Raw genomic sequence first — 17,289 nt, forward strand, 5'->3', positions numbered from 1 at the left:
TTTTTATATGTTTTAGGGGACATGAAATGCCAACTTTTCAGAAATTTCCAGGTTGTGCAAAAAATCTTTGACCGAGTTATGAATTCTCGAATCAACACTATTTTTTTCAAAAAATCGATACATTGGTCGCAAAAAATTGTCAACTTCATTTTTCGATGTAAAATCAAATTTGCAATCAAAAAGTACTCAAGTGAAATTTTCATTACGTGCACCGGTTTCAAGATATAGCCATATTTAGGATTTTTTTAAATAGTCGCAGTTTTTCATTTTTTTAATTAGTGCACATGTTTGCCCACTTTTGAAAAAAATATTTTTGAAAAGCTGAGAAATTTGCTTTTTTGAACTTTGTTGATACGACCTATAGTTGCTGAGATATTGCCATGCAAAGGTTTAAAAAGCAGGAAAATTGATGTTTTCTAAGTCTCACCCAAACAACCCACCATTTTCTAACGTCGATATCTCAGCAACTAATGGTCCGATTTTCAATGTTAAAATATGAAACATTCGTGAAATATTCCGATCTTTACGAAAACAATACAATTTTCCAATCAAGACTAACATTTAAAAAGGGCCAAACATTCAATATAACGCCTCCCATTTCAGTGCTGATAAGTAGAACTGCAGGAAAATGCAATTCAAATTGTTTTCAATAATATACTTTAAAACATATTTGCAACGGCCTATGTAAAGTTCCCAAATACCGCATTTTTATGCGTTTTAGAGGTCCAAAAAGGCATAGTAAAATAAAAATGATATAAAAATTTGTCAATACAACGTTTGAAAACAAAACTAATATTTGGAGGCAATTGAGGGTTAATATTTCATTTTTATCGCTTTTTTTGGAAAATTTCCATAAAATACAACCCAAACAAAGTTATGTGGTGTAATAGTTGCAAAATTACGAGTAAAAGAAAAAAAAAATAGTAGTTGATGCAACAAGTTGCAAAAAGAAGATTTTTTCAGCATGAGTCGTACATTTATCCAACTAGGTTAACCGAGTTGGATAAATAGTGCAGAAAAAACAAATTTTAAAATGAGTTCCATACAACATTTCGACGTCGTCGTGCTATCTTGTCGTACCCGCCATTTCGACGTTCCGAGAAAAACGCGTTTTTATGTTTAACCTTGAATAAACAAAAACGAAAGCACGCAATGTAAACAATAACAAACACGTTTTGTTTGACTGACCATTCTGTGCATTGTCCCGAAGTTTGGTTCAAGTTGGTTGCTGGAGTCCCGAGTTGTAATTACAAAAAAAAAAACCTTCTGCAATTCCGTCGTGAAACTATTTACTTTTCCTGTCATTCTTGAACGACGAAATAGCCTACTTTTCTGTACCAAAAATAACAGAATCGAATAGCAACACTTTTCAAAATAAATGCTGAAAAGTTCTACTTTTCAGCACTCAAATGGGTGCTGAAAAGTTGAACTTTTCAGCACTTGTTTTGAAAAGTAACACTTTTCAACATTTTTTTGATTTAAACAATTTATTGACAAAATACATGAAAATTTGACATAAAATTTCACTCAGTGTGTGTTTTTTGGAATTGCAAAAAATGTTGTATGGAACTCGTTGCAAAACTTGATTTTTTCAGCACTCTTCGTATTTATCCAATTCGGTGAACCTCGTTGGATAAATGTACGACTCGTGCTGAAAAAATCCTCTTTTTGCAACTTGTTGCATAAACTACTATTTTGTAATTTCGCTGTGAAACTGACAACTTTTCCTATTCTTTTGGAGAAACGAAAAGGCTTATTTTTACACCAAAAATAATTGAATGGAATATTAATACCTTTCAATACCAGTGAACTCAAATGGGTACTGAAAAGTTGAACTGTTCAACACTTGTATCGAAAAGTAAAATTTTCCAATATTGTTTTGTTTTGTACGGTGAAGTTACTAAACACATGAATGTTTCACATAAAATTCCATTCAAATAAAGCTTTTCGAATTTGCAAAGAATGTTGTAAGCAACTCGTTGCAAAACTTGATTTTTTCAGCACTCGCCGTATTTATCCAACTCGGTAAACCTCGTTGGATAAATGTACAACTCGTGCTGAAAAAACTTCTTTTTGCCACTTGTTGCATAAACAACTATTTTAAAGTTCGTCAAATAAGTGGACGGTGCCAATAAAGAAATATGGTCCAATCGGCATCAAACTTGGAATCGATATATAGACGTTCTGTTCAGGTTTAGTCCAAATCAGTGATGGACATGAAATAAAATATGTTTTAAATTATTTTTCATAAACTTACTATAGAATTCGAATTCGAATTACTTTAATTTCTAACCATAAAATTCGATTTTCGCAAGTGTTTTCCGTAAATTTTCGTGGTATGCGTTCCATAAACAGTGCGAAATTTTTCAATTAATTAAGTAATTAAATTTTCGCCCCAGCATTCATCAGGAATCTCAGTCATTTCAACGGACACAGCCGTTGCCATCCGGCTTCAAACGACGACGACACCGATGATGATGATGATGATGACGGTGGCGTTCTACTGTTGACTCAGGTTTGTTGGGGGGTTCCTTTTAATTAGGGTGATTTTATGAATTCTTCAACATGTGAGATTGGGTGAGTTTTCATGGCTTAAATTTATCATTATGATGAACGCTCAAACTAATTAAACTAATTGAGCATCCCTATGGGAAACGAGCCAACCTGTTGTCAAATTGGAAAATGATTTCACCTCACAAAGCAGCAGAGTGACGGTGCCAAACTAAGTGGCCACGACCCCGGGACAGAGCAGCCCGGAGACAACGCGCGGTGATGATTTTCGGAAATGTTTATCTTTCTTTGATGGGGGACCTTTCCATTTCTCGTTTTGTGTGTACTTTGAGGGACACTCAGGTTTTGTCCCACACCGCTTGCTTCGGAACCAGATGAGACATCACATTTGGAGCGGTTATTTGTTTGGGATATTTGAGAATATCTCGAAGCAACATGTTGTCCAAATTTGACCATCATCAAAGTTGTTTGGGATTTTAATCTTTGGAAAAGGGTTGACACTTTTAATTTGAGAATATGAATTGATCCTGCTTTTTTTTACTTAATTTAAATAAAACTCATAATTTCATTACCAATTCAAATTTCCGGCATATCCTTGACACCAAAACTGTTCAAAAATGCATTTAAAAGCAAGTTTCTTCGCTAGGAAAATTCTTCTCCCAGCCAAGCATTTATATCTTTTTATTCATCATTCTACAACAGTAAAGTGTGTCGCCCCTCCCCACCCACGCCCAGTGTCACTGTCCTCGTTAAAATCCCGACACAATCTGACGATGACGGCAATATTCACAAGGACGAACCCGTTTCAAACTGCAACAGCCACTTCTATCTGTCTCTGCGAGTCTGGTTGCAGCTGCCACAAGGACTTTTCGGACGAAACATTTGAAAAGGGCTTACTGTGTGAAAAAAGCCTTTCCATGTGAACCAATATAAAACATTTAAACTTTCACATTTCTGTGTCTTAAAAATTTATCTTTTCGGCAAACGTTTCTTATTGAGTTTGTGCAAATCGTAGAAAACTAAGTTGTCGACAATGAGTCGCCTTCTGCTTCAGTGTCATATCCTTCTGAGTAATTTTCCTTGGCTCACTAACGCGAAAGGAAGTTTTTTTCCAGCATTTTGACGCTGGAAGATGGTCTGATTTGTGAACAATTCTTGATTCAAATGTGTTTAGTTAGTTAGTAAGAGATTAAATTTAGGTTTCAAATAACTCAAGACGAAAATTTCCAAAATTTAAAAAATAATATCAAGTTGAGAAGAGCACATAAACCAGGAAAAGTCACACGAAGAAAGACCAATAATCACTTGTTACTAAAGAAATTATTTAACAATTATACTTCCCCCTCCATAAAAAAACGAATAATTGAAAGGCTTACCTTAACCGTCAAAGCTTCACCACCATCAAGAAAGGCCATAAAGCGACAGCCATAATGAATTACTAATGACAGTCAGCCTGTGTCTCAGCACACAGCATAATTTGCTCGAGCTTGCAGCACACAATTTGCTCCTTTTTTCCCGCACTCCTTCATCGCAGCTTAACAAAAGCGTCAGCGAATTATGTCACGGGAAAAAAGAGGGCTCTAATGAAGGAGCGGTGGCATTTGAAGAACTTTGACTTGGCAGAGTTGCACGGTTGTGTGTGGAGGGTATTTTTCAGGAATAATTGTAATATAATTATAATTATTTGAACATACATTGAGAAAGCCTTGAAACCTAACTTTAAATCTACAAAATTTGACGTTTCTTTTCAGCTTGCAGCTGAATTTTCAAACAAATTTTGGTGCATTTACTCAAAATTCTGCTTGATTTCATTTGTGAAATTACCCAATTTTGAATGTGAATCTCCGGACATAAAGCTTGAATGACTCAAAACATTATTCTTAAAGAGCGTGACACCTTATAACTGGATTTTGAGTGTACAAAAATACGCCAAGATTAAAATTACATATGGGATTCCTTGACACTGAACGAATGAATAGCGGTAAATGGCAGTTGCCACCCATTGTTGGAGTTAAATAGTGTGAAAAAATAGCGGAAGCTGAATGGTTCTTTGTGTGGGTGACAAAAAGATGCTGCATGCCGAGGTCAAGTGTTTGAGCAGGACAATGTTTAATGAATGCCATGCTGGAAAATTCAGTTGGAATAAGTAAGTAGATCTTATGTTTTCATTATTTCATTTGAAACTTGAGCAATATGATTATGTTGATGATATTTGAAAATGCTTCTGGGCTACTGTCTATTTTAAACCTTTTAAACGGTAAAATTTCAACAAATTTGAAAGCTGAATCATTTTCGTTGGTTCATTGCAAATCTTGGCAATATTGGCTCAAATCGATGTCAACATTTAGAATAGTTGAATAGGAAAAAAATATCATGTGTGCTTTTATTCACCCAATTTGACCCACTTTAATTTTTACCTCAATTGCACACACAAATCAAAGAATTTGTTGTCTTCTTTCTCAAGCGGTAAGTTTATGACCAAAATACCTATTTCGCGAGTTTTAATAGAGCATATTTTTTTATATTTTCCTTAACTTCCGTAGCTTTCAAGATACTTAAGTGTTAATAACAAACATCTCGGTTCACCAGACTCTTTAAACCTTTAAGTCATCTGCATAAAATTTGGATGTTTTTTTTTTAATCCTTATATTCTTTAGACAAAATTACACTCTTAATTCTATTGATCAGTTTTGGATGATTCCTTTGTGGACCACCAATCAGTGAGGTACTCCTCGATATTAGCTCCTGAAAAGTGCAAAAGTGCCTCACGGCAAGAAAAATAGGCGGTCCTCACCAGTAGGATCGGCAGAGTTGAAGAAGCTAAAGAATGCCGAAGCGCTACCTGCAAAGCCAGGCAGTTTGAGTAAGGACGCTCAAAATTCGTCTGGAAACCAGTTCGCTACCCTCCCTGTGGACGTGAGCGAGAAGGAAGAATTTGAACGACGCGAAAAGTTGCCACCCATTTTTGTGAAAACATCGTCATCGGATTCGGTGCGAAAGTGGCTGACCGGGTTTATCAAATCTGGTGCTTTACAAGCTTCCATTCGCTTGTGTGCTAATGGACTCAAAATTCTGCTACCTACCAGAAAGGATTACAACTACGTTCGGGATTTCCTGAACAACACAAAGATTGAATACTACATACCATACCAAACAGCTTAGAACACCATACGCGGTGCCCGTGCTGTATCAAGAAGGTTGTTCCATGTTGCTCGGTTCTGGGCTGCAGCTCGCCAGTCTCCTAGGTTGCAGATCTTTCTTAGGTCCGCCTCGATCTGATTACCCCATCGTGCACGCTGCGCTCCTGCTCTTCGGCCAGTGCCGCCATCCGGTCGCGTGCGGTCAAAGAGCATCCTGACAGGATGGTCTTCGTCCATCCTCGCGACATGGCCGGCCCACCTGAGCCTCCCGATTCTCGCCAGGGTGACGATGGTCGGTTCTCCCAGCAGCGCGTGCAGTTCGTGGTTCATGCGCCTTCGCCACTCGTTCTGAGCTGTACGTACTCCACCGTAGATCGTTCGCAGCACCTTCCGTTCGAAAACTCCAAGGGCTCGTTCGTCCTCTTGCCGCAGCGTCCAGGTCTCGTGGCCATAGAGGGCAACCGGTCTAATCAGTGTCTTGTACAGGGTCAGCTTCGTGGCGCGTTGCACTCGATCAGATGTCAAGGTTTTCCGTAATCCAAAGTAGGCGCGATTCGCGGAGTGGATACGAGTCCGGATCTCTAAGCTGGTGTCGTTGTCGGCCGTTACCAGCGATCCCAAGTACACGAATTCGCTCACCTCCTCCAGCACATCGCCATCCACAGCTAGAGGGGTGAGTCTTGGGGGGTCAACGTCCTTTGAGCCCCTCCCTTTCATGTACTTTGTTTTCGTCGTATTCATGGCCAATCCAATTCGTCCTGCTTGCGTCTTTAAGGCGGTGTAAACCCTTTTCACCGTCTCTAGGTCTCTCGCTATAATATCAATGTCGTCCGCATAAGCAAGAAGTTGGACTGTCCTGTTGCAAATCGTGCCTCTCGTGTCTATACCCGCTCTTCGCACAACTCCCTCAAGTCCGATGTTGAACAGCGCATTGGATAAGCCGTCACCTTGTCGTAACCCTTGATGCGATTGGAAGGGGTCCGCTAGCCCTGCCACTCGCACGTGACACATCACACGATCCAAGGTAGCCTTGATCAGCCGAGTCAGTTTGTCCGGAAATCCGTTCTCGTGCATGATCTGCCATAGCTGTTCGCGGTCGACTGTATCGTACGCTGCCTTGAAATCGATGAAGATGTGATGTGTGGGCACGTTGTACTCACGGCATTTCTCGAGGATCTGCCGGAGCGAGAAAATTTGGTCCGTGGTGGCCCGAGCGCCAATAAACCCCGCTTGATAGGGGCCCACGAACCTCCGTGCGTACGGTGTCAGCAGACGGCAGAGGATCTGGGAGAGGATTTTATAGGCCGCGTTGATAAGCGTGATGCCGCGGTAGTTGCCGCAGTCCAGCTTATCGCCCTTTTTGTAGATGGGGCACACGACACCATCCATCCATTCTGCTGGTAGTTTCTCCTCCCTCCAGATCTTAGAAATCACCAAGTGGATCGCCCTCGCCAACTGCTCTCCTCCATATTTGAAGAGCTCACCGGGTAACCGATCTTTACCGGCGGCCCTGTTGTTCTTCAACTGCCTGATCTCCTTCTTCACCATCTCCAGATCAGGTGCCGGGAACTGTTCGTCGGCAGCAGGCGGTCCAAGTTGGGCTTCAAAGCCGTCTCCATGCGCTACATCGCCGTTGAGGTGCTCGTTGAAGAACTGCTGCCACCTGTTCAACACCTCGCCTTTGTCCATAAGAAGGTTTCCCTCGGCGTCCCGACAAGTGTTGGCTTGCGGCGCATAGCCTTTGCGGGACCGGTTAACTTTCTCGTAGAACTTACGCGTCTCGTTCGGCCGGAACAGCTGCTCCATTTCGGCGCGATCGCGATCTTCCACCTGGCGCTTCTTGAGCTTGAAGACCGTTCTCTGCTGTTTCAGCGCTTGTTTGTATCTGGCCACGTTCTCATCAGTTGCAGCTCTCAGCTTCACCGCATAAGCTGCTTTCTTCTCGTCAAGTAGCCGCTGGCACTCCTCGTCGAACCAGCGCTGCTTTCCAACTCGGACCGTACTACCTAGCGCGGCTTCAGCGGCACTGCCGATGGCCGAGCATATTCTGCTCCATCCATCGTTGAGCGAGGCAGCGCCGAGTTCCTCCTCCGTTGGCAGGCTCGCTTCCAGCTGCTGCACGTAGTGCTGAGCCGCAGCCGTGTCCTGCAGCCGCTCGGTGTTGAACGGCGGTGGGAGCCGGCTCCGTCGTCGGTGGTACGTCGTCGACAGTTTTGAGTGCATGCTTGCATCCACCAGGTAGTGGTCCGAGTGGATGTCCGCACCGCGGTACGTGCGGATGTTCCGTATGTCCGAGAAGAATCGGCCGTCGATAAGGACGTGGTCGATTTGTGTTTTTGTTCGTTGGTTAGGCGATGTCCAGGTGACTTTGTGGATGTCTTTCCGGGGGAAGAATGTGCTCCGTACCACCATACCGCGGGAGGCTGCGAAGTTGATGCACCGCTGGCCGTTGTCGTTCGTGACGGTGTGCAGGCTGTTCGGCCCGATCACCGGCTTGTACATCTCCTCCCTTCCTATGCGGGCGTTCATATCTCCGATGACGATCTTGACGTCCCTCTGCGGGCAGCTGTCAATACTACAGCCATGACGATCCAGGTAAACGCCCCATGAAACAGGTCCTCCGAGGCCTGTACGACATGGATGTGAGTGTGCTGAAAGAAGAGCTCAAAACTCTTAAGTTGAACGTGATCGAAGTCTTCAAGATGACGAGACACAACAAGGACATCAAGTATCGTGATCAACTGTACCTGGTCCATCTCGATAAAGGATCGACAACGCCGTCTGAGCTGAAAGCAGTTCGGGCAATTTTCAACATCATCGTGACTTGGGAACGTTATCGTCCAGTGAACCGTGACATGACACAATGTTCGAACTGCTTGCAGTTTGGGCATGGTGGAAGGAACTGTTTCATCAAGAGTCGTTGTGCAACCTGCGGAGGTGAGCACAAAACTCAAGCTTGCGAAACAATCAACGAGAACATCGAAGCAAAGGCGTGTTTTCTAGAACAACCTTATCAGGAAAAAATAGTCATCGCCACTTTCAAATGTGTTTTATAGGAAATTTTCTCAGCTTTCCAATGCTTCTAAAAGCGAAATGTTTCACCGGGAAATTTCTGAGATATCTCTATTTTAAGTTTTTTGGTTTTAAATTTCTTTATTATTTATTGGAAACTTTATACTAACAGTTCAGAAAACTTATCAAATGATGTGTTTCATGAGTCATTTTCTCATCAAAATGTTTGCAAATTGTGATGAGTAAGATAAGAAACAACTTTGTAAAAGGTTGTAAACCGCTAAACATTTTGAAAATTATGTTTTGTCTAAGTTTTTGAATATATGGGATTTATTCATAAATTAAAATCATAAAACAGTGAAAAATGTATTTTTTACAAGAATTACTTGATAATAACATATTTGATAATAACACCTTCCATCGGATGAGGAAGTAAAATGATAAGTAAATGATATTTATTCATAAAAATCTTGTAATACCCTATCAATCTCAAACCTGTAGAAATTTCGGTTGTATCAGCTAATTCCAAGCTGAATCAGAGCAGACCGGTGTTATTTGTACACAACAATTATGTAATAATCTATTTGTTCTTGTAAAAATAATATTTCTTGCGGTTTTATTATTTTATTTTTTGAATAAATCCCACATATTCGAAAATTCGGTTAAAACTTAATTTTCAAAATGTTTAGCAATTTGCAACCTTCTACAAAGTTGTTTCTTGTCTTATTTTGCACATTTTGGTCAGTAAAATACACCTGAAAAACATGATTTGACAAGTTTCCTGGACTGTTATTTAATAGTTTCCAATAAATGATCAAGGATTTTAAAAGAAAAAAACTTAAAATAGAGATATCTCAGAAATTTCCCGATGAAACATTTCGCTCTTAGAAGCATTGGAAAGCTGAAAAATTTTCCTATAAGACACTTTTAAAAGAAGTGATGACTATTTTTTCTCCTTAAGGTTGCCCAGAAAACACGCCGTGAAGCGAAATGCTTCAATCGCGGTGGCGACCATTCGACCAAGAATCGAAGCTGCCCAAAACGTGCTGAGGTTGTAAAAATTAGGCAGCAAGCGACGACGAGGCACCAACCAAATCGTCGCAAAACACCACCAACTTTCACGGACGTGGATTTTCCTGCTTTGGCGTCACCTGGAGCGGGATCTGTTCGAGTGGTTCCAAATCTGCAGCCAAAAAAAAGCAAAGCAATCCACTTTAACGACCCCCGCGTCTTTTGTGGGCTCTGTTGCAAGTTTCTGCTCATTTCTAGGCGTCTGAAGATTATGTGTGGTGAGTCACCCAAAACCTCTTTTACGCAAATGGACCGACGTTTGACTTCCCCATCCGATAGAATGCCAGGAGGATAAGGCGGGAATCGAACCCGCGCCCCATAACAACTAGTGGATTGGCAGCCGAAGCCGCTAACCATCGTGCCACGAGGCCCTCGAAAAAAAAAAATCTGCAGCCATTGCCGTTGAATTAGCGGCAAAAAGTTGCAGACAATACAACACCTCATGGCTTCAATCAGCAACCGAGGGAAAACCAATTAGCATCAACGGATGAAGACAGTAGTGACCTGTTTTCACCACGAGAACTTCTGAACATTTTCATCGAGATGACAACAACACTGCGTGGGTGCAAAACTCACCAGGAACAAGTAAGAACCCTCACCAGGAACAAGTAAGAACCCTTGGAGGATTTATCTTGAAATACAATTCGCAGTTCACGCAGTTCAGTTTGAAGTAAATAAATGAATGCGAACAGTTAATAATAAAACAAATAATACAACAAAGATGAAGAGCATTTAGCCATACCACTTAGAATGTAAATGAAATTATTATAAGAATGATCAATAAAAACATATTTAATTTAAAAAAATCAGTTTTAGATACATAAAAAACTGATTTTATTCAAATGGGAAAACACATTTAAACTAGAGCAGTGTTGGTATTATCGCGCTCTCGCGAGAAAATTTTCTCTCTCTCGAGTTCTCGCCGCGAGTCTCGAGCTGCCGAGAGAAACTCACCGATTGCCCGTGCTCTCCTCCGCTCGCGAACGGGCTTTCTCGCGAGCCAGAATTGCCCGTTCGCGAGAAGTTGAACGTGTTAGAAACGAACAAAAAACAACACAGCGATGGAAGTTACACCTCTATACCATCGCCTGGTTCGTATTCATAAGCCTGATAAACAAATTGCTAGCTTAGGGCGAACGGCTAGCACGAGGCGCTCGCGAGCGCTCGCGGCGAGAGCGAGAACGCGAACGAAAATGCGAGCGCGAGCGAGAAGAGAAAAGTACTACAAGTTCTCTCCCTCGTTCGCGAGCGAGAAATGCTTTCCTTCTTCTCGCTCGAATTCCAACAATGAACTAGAGTGTCCAATTTCCGTGGTTACAAATTTTCCAGGAAACGGAAAATTTTAAACCAATTTCCCGGGAAATCCCGGGAAACTTTAAATTTATTTAAAATTGTTCTGATCTTGGCTCAGATTATTATTTTGCAACAAAACTGTAGGGGAGAGTGGGGAGACTTGATCCCCGGGGACACTTGATCCCAAGCTTGTATCTCGTCAGCATGTGGGTAAAACAATTAGCTTTGTTCTAGAAATTGGTGCGAAATTAACTAAAACTCATTGTAGAAAACATAGAAAAAAATTAAAAAATGTTAAGATTGAGTTACACACATTTTTCTTAAACGAGCTGCAAAAAACTTAAAAGAGATCTTTTTTTCTTTTTTTGATATGCATAGAAAACACTTAAAAATTATTCAAAAAAATATTTCTTATACATGAATTGTTTGATAAACTAATCAACTCAAAAACCCTTACGCATTTGATGTTCAATTTATCGTCATACTATTTTTACAATCAATTGTTTAAAAAAGTGCGTTTTGGGAGACTTGATCCCTGCATTTTTACAGTCACTGGAATCAGCCTCAAGATTAATTAATTGGGCTGGGTTTTCATACATAGTTTCCTTTAGTATAGTTGTACATAACTTACTGCAGTTTGAACCTTTTTTCAAAAGTTTTGTAAACAAAAATTACCAGCTTTTGTAAACATGCTCAATTTTGGTCTAAAAAAGATAATTTTAGGTTTTTAAATATTTTACATACTAAACTTGTTATATTTTGAACACAAACGTACAGATTTTATGTGAAATTGCTGTAGTTTATAGAAAATTAAAAGTTTGGATGAATAAGAAACATTTTGCTTAAGATTTCTTCAAAATGTTGAAAGGGGGACCAAGTTACCCCTAACATTTTTAAAATGCTGGTTTAAAATATTTTTCTAAAACGCTTGGCATGACTCGAAGAGTTCATCTGATGAAATACCCTTATTAGCCAAACATAGATGAATGTTTAAGCTTTCAATTCAAGCATAAAGTTGATAGTTTTGTGAGAAATTGACAGAGTTATGTGCGATACAAAAAAAGGGGATCAAGTCTCCCCACTCTCCCCTATAGAACAGCGACTTAAATGGTTAAATAAGTGTGAACATCAATTAATAGCTTGACTGCTTGTAAAAAATCATGCGTCTGCAATATTTTTGAAATTGTATAGGCTTTAATGGTACAATAAATAAAAAAAAATGATCTTTGGTATTTTTTATTTTTTTGACAATTTTTTTATCAACATTTTTGGATAGTGAGTAAAATGAATCCATAATCCACAATCATAAAATTTATTTTAAACTTTTATCTGTGACCAGTTTAAGAGAGTGTGTTATGCTTATGCTTTACAGGTTATCCATAATTTTATTTTGCCTCAAAAAACATTTTTTTTTTTTTCAAATAAGGCCGTTGCAAATATTTTTCAATGTTTATGTCAGTCTCTGCCAACTTTCCCGGGATTGAGAGGCCCAAAAATGGTCGATTGCAAGAGAATTCCCACTCATTTCCCTCTATTTGCAACTCGGTAAAAAATTTGATTTGTTCAGCATGGGCCGTAAATTTACCCAACGAGGTTCACCTTTTTGTGCAATTCCGAAAACACCCTTTGAACGGATTTTTTAGTTTTGTGTGCTTGGTCGTCAACTCACCGATGAACTCAAATTCAACTTTTAATTCCCTGGAAATTGAAATCCTCGAGAATCACCTTGAAACTTACTGAATGTTTCATAATTCATAGAAAAGCACTAACTAGAAATTCTCAACAATGTCCTTTCTACAAAACCTAGCTAGTCATATCATCTCAAAAACTTCACGTCCAAACTGCTTGTGATACGCCCGTAACGCTTGGTGCAAGCAAAGCTTGTGAAGAAACATATCCCGAAATCTCTTTGAAAACAAACATTACAAGAATCGCTGCAATTTCACTGTGCCAACCACACAGCACAGATAACTTCACGTGATCTTACCAAAAAGGGATGCCACGACACAGACAATCAGATTGTTAGAAACGAATTATTTAAGTGCAGCTCTGGTGGTCTCCACATGAACTGTCTCCTCTTTTTGTCGGTGACACTACGCTATCTTTCTCAGCACAGGCAAAGTACACACAGGGTTATGACAGCTTGCAAAATTGCACTTGGGCCAACACAAACACAGACACAGATAGATGCTCTCGGAGTCACGAAACTGCTGAAACTTTTTTTTTTAAACAGGAAGACATGGACGAGACAAAAGGACGGACAAACGCTCAAAGGAGTAAGGTCAGTTCCGGGTTACGTTTTTTTTTTTTTCGGGGTCAAATCCGCCCTTGGTTTGCGGTTTATCACCTCCATTGTGGCAACACACTTACACAACGATGGTGGGAACACACACACACAGAGACGTACAATTGGGCGGACAAACGGAGCCGGACGAGGGAGGGGGTAAATTTACAGTGTGAAAGTGTAAAGTTTTTTTTTGCAACTTGCAGTACCTTTCCTCCGACGTTTCCGCCACCACTGCAGCCACCGTTGTTGCCACCGTTACTTCCGTTGTTCCCGGTTGGAAGCAGAAACTTTATCTTCCGGCCAACTTCCATGCTTGCGCCAGCGGACACACGCACACACTTAAGGCCTAGCTTTGCGGCTGGTTGGTTAAGGGGGTGCGTGTGTGGGTGCGCTTAAGGAGGAAACCAAAAACTTTCTTCTCAACATGCAGCAAAGATGCACTCTCCACGCACACACCGACACTTTTTGGTTTTTCTTTTGTTCTGTCGCTCCCCAAACACTAGTCTGTGGCGTTTTTGTTTGTGGTGTTAGGTGGATAGATAGCGGCACGCTTTCTAGAAGAAATGCTAGTAGCGGTAGTAGCAGTAGCAGTAGTAGTAGTGGTAGTAGTTTTGGTAGTAGAAGAGAAGTCGGTAGCATTCACCTAGGAGAAGAAAAAGTAAACGAAGAAAAACAGAGTAGTACTCGGTAGTATGTAAGTTACACAAGAAAAAAAGAACACACAACACAAGAAGAAAGTCGGAAAAACACACGCACATGGACGCACAGCTAGGTTGGAGCAACGCACACAGGGTAAGAATTGAGCGGAAACAACGTTACAGGTAAGAAGAGGTGCACGGTGAGCGGAGGGGGGGGGCACACAAGTTGGACAAAAGTTCGATTAATTACGTTAGCACGGCTGAGCGGAGCGGAGGAAATGGTTGACTTTTGGCCTTGAAGATAAGTTGAATGGGAAAGGGGGCGTGGTAGCTGAGGGAGGTGGTGACGAAAAACCCGGAGAAACAAAATTGGTGAAAATGTTAATGCATAGAGCTGAAAAAGGAATCAGGAAAAAGGAGATTCTAAAGAATTCCATGCCAAAATAGGCACTCTTGAGATTTCTACTACACTAAAACCACGGTGGTATGACTACGATTGTTGTCAAACAATCAGATTCCTTTTTAGTTTGACACCCCTTTTACACCCGAGCAGGGGTAAATAACACGGGAATACCAAATTTTGGTATTACTTGGGCAAATAACAGCGACCAAAATGTGCCCTTGGTTGCCCAGTAATAGATGGTAAAATACCATGAAATCATACCAAAATCTTGTATGTGTAAGGGCACAACAATACCAAACCATGTTATTCCAAGGGTAAAATAATACCTCAAAATAGAACCATTTCAATACCAAGCAGAGGTCTTCTGGATTTTTGAACATTGCTTGAATACCAAAACTTGGTATTGCCATGGTTTTTTTATTTTTAGGTATTCCCGCGACCTTGGAAAGTCATATTTTGGTATTCCTGTGGTCTTCCACATACATGATTTTGGTATGATTTGATGGTATTTTACCATCTATTACTGGGCAACCAAGATCACATTTTGGTCGCTGATATGTGCACAAGTAATACCAAAATTTGGTATTTTCATATCATTTTTAGTGCAGCAGTTGCAGTTAGTGAAAAAACGGAAATGATCCATTTGAAACAGCCAAATCTACTCACCTGATGATTCCATGTTGTTCTTAGTGATATTCTTCACCACACCGAATGCATTTGTCATTGATGAACGGCCTATGCATGAAGTTCTTGAAGATTCTGAAAAATAACAAGATTGAAAAATAAGTGTTATTAAAATAAAACTGGATTGAAATTCACCAAAATTCAATAATCTTTCGATTGACTCGTTTTTCAAAGTATTTGTTTTTTTTTGCAAGTCATTTTAGCGCAAAATTTATTATCTTGTCCAAATTGGTAAAAAATCCCATAGTTTCAGAAAAAAATGATGAAACCTTTCAATACCAAAATAATACCACAATGTGCCATCCTGACTTAGAAAATTTTCCACAATTTCAAGTCATTTCTGTAGGGGGTATATCAAAAATATTTGAAATCAAGTTCGAAATTTCCGGTTTTCAATTAAAGCATTCGCTTTGAGACATCATTTTAGTGCACAATTAATTATTTTGTCAAAATTGGTCAAAATTTTCCCATAGTTTCAGAGGAATTTGATAAAACACTTTAATACCAAAATAATACCAAAATGTGCCATCCTGACTTAGAAAATTTTCCACAATTTCAAGTAATTTCTTTTGGGGGTATATCAAAAATGTTTAAAATCAAATTTGAAATTTCCGGTTTTCAATGAAAGCATTCGCTTTGAGACATGATTTTAGCGCAAAATTAATTATTTTGTCAAAATTGGTCAAAATTTTCCCATAGTTTCAGAGGAATTTGATAAAACACTTTAATACCAAAATAATACCAAAATGTGCCATCCTGACTTAGAAAATTTTCCACAATTTCAAGTCATTTCTGTAGGGGGTATATCAAAAATATTTAAAATCAAGTTCAAATTTCCGGTTTTCAATTAAAGCATTCGCTTTGAGACATCATTTTAGTGCACAATTAATTATTTTGTCAAAATTGGTCAAAATTTTCCCATAGTTTCAGAGGAATTTGATAAAACACTTTAATACCAAAATAATACCAAAATGTGCCATCCTGACTTAGAAAATTTTCCACAATTTCAAGTAATTTCTTTTGGGGGTTTATCAAAAATGTTTAAAATCAAATTTGAAATTTCCGGTTTTCAATGAAAGCATTCGCTTTGAGACATGATTTTAGCGCAAAATTAATTATTTTGTCAAAATTGGTCAAAATTTTCCCATAGTTTCAGAGGAATTTGATAAAACACTTTAATACCAAAATAATACCAAAATGTGCCATCCTGACTTAGAAAATTTTCCACAATTTCAAGTCATTTCTGTAGGGGGTATATCAAAAATGTTTAAAATCAAGTTCGAAATTTCCGGTTTTCAATGAAAGCATTCGCTTTGAGACATCATTTTAGTGCAAAATTAATTATTTTGTCAAAATTGGTCAAAATTTTCCCATAGTTTCAGAGGAATTTGATAAAACACTGTAATACCAAAAGAATACCAATATGTGGTGTTCGACCATTGACAAATTCTGCAATTTTGCAATATCAAAACAATACCTTAAATTGGTATGATACCACATTTTGCTCTTGCATAATCCTCAAGACAAATTTTAAAGGGTCCAGGAATACCAAAATTTTGGTATTGATACCAGAGAAAGGTATTATTACGCATTTCCCTTGTTATTTACCCATGCTCGGGCAGTGCGCTCACGCATACTTTCGAAATAAACGTTTGGAAGCGTCTGTGTAAAAAGTGACAGTTCGTTTCTTTTTAGTTTGACTTTGTCAAACCTAAAAAAACTAAAAAGTGTCAAACCAGTAGTGGCGTAGTGTATTTTAAACGCTAGAAAATCGATGAAAACATCGACGCTGTCGTGCAATCTTGTCGCACCCACCATTTTGGCGCTCCGAGAAAACGCGTTTTTAATGTTTGACCTTGAATGAACAAAAACAAGGCTACGCAATGTAAACAATAACAAACACGTTTTGTTTGGCTGATTGTTCTGAGTATTGTCCCGAAATTTGGTTGAATTTGGTTGCCGAAGTCCCGAACTATAATTACAAATGTTAACGGTAGTTTGGCATGTACGTGTGTCAAACGAGTTCTAACTTGAAATCCCTTTGGCTAGTTGTCGCACTTACAGCAATTTTCGGGGTCTGTCAAGATAGCAAGACAAGATTGAAACATCTTTCATGTGTTGTTTTTAATCAATATCTCAGGATTGAGATCTAATTTTGGCAATGTCAAAAAGTGAGGCATTGTGAGCTGCTCAAAATGACGTTCTTAACTCAATATGACCCAAAATGTACGTGGCACACGTTAGCACATC

The 17,289-nt window shown here is 39.5% G+C and overlaps 1 protein-coding gene across 10 annotated transcripts in view; it reads right to left on the reverse strand.

Moving 5' to 3' along the window:
• The window catches only part of LOC6043488, a 304,631-nt gene that overhangs the window by 114,877 nt on the left and 172,465 nt on the right, over nt 1-17,289 (reverse strand). Inside the window, exon 2 of one of the 10 annotated variants that reach the window (XM_038265174.1) lies at nt 13,521-13,957. The exons of 8 other annotated variants lie outside the window; for them this stretch is intronic. In XM_038265174.1, coding sequence (XP_038121102.1) covers nt 13,521-13,625 — 105 coding nt within the window. In that variant the 5' untranslated portion in view covers nt 13,626-13,957. Of the gene's footprint in view, nt 1-13,520; nt 13,958-17,289 lie in introns of those variants that run through there. One more of the 10 variants, XM_038265176.1, reaches the window with a different exon arrangement.

The sequence above is a fragment of the Culex quinquefasciatus genome, chromosome 3, assembly GCF_015732765.1.
Source record: "Culex quinquefasciatus strain JHB chromosome 3, VPISU_Cqui_1.0_pri_paternal, whole genome shotgun sequence".
NCBI lineage: Eukaryota > Metazoa > Arthropoda > Insecta > Diptera > Culicidae > Culex > Culex quinquefasciatus.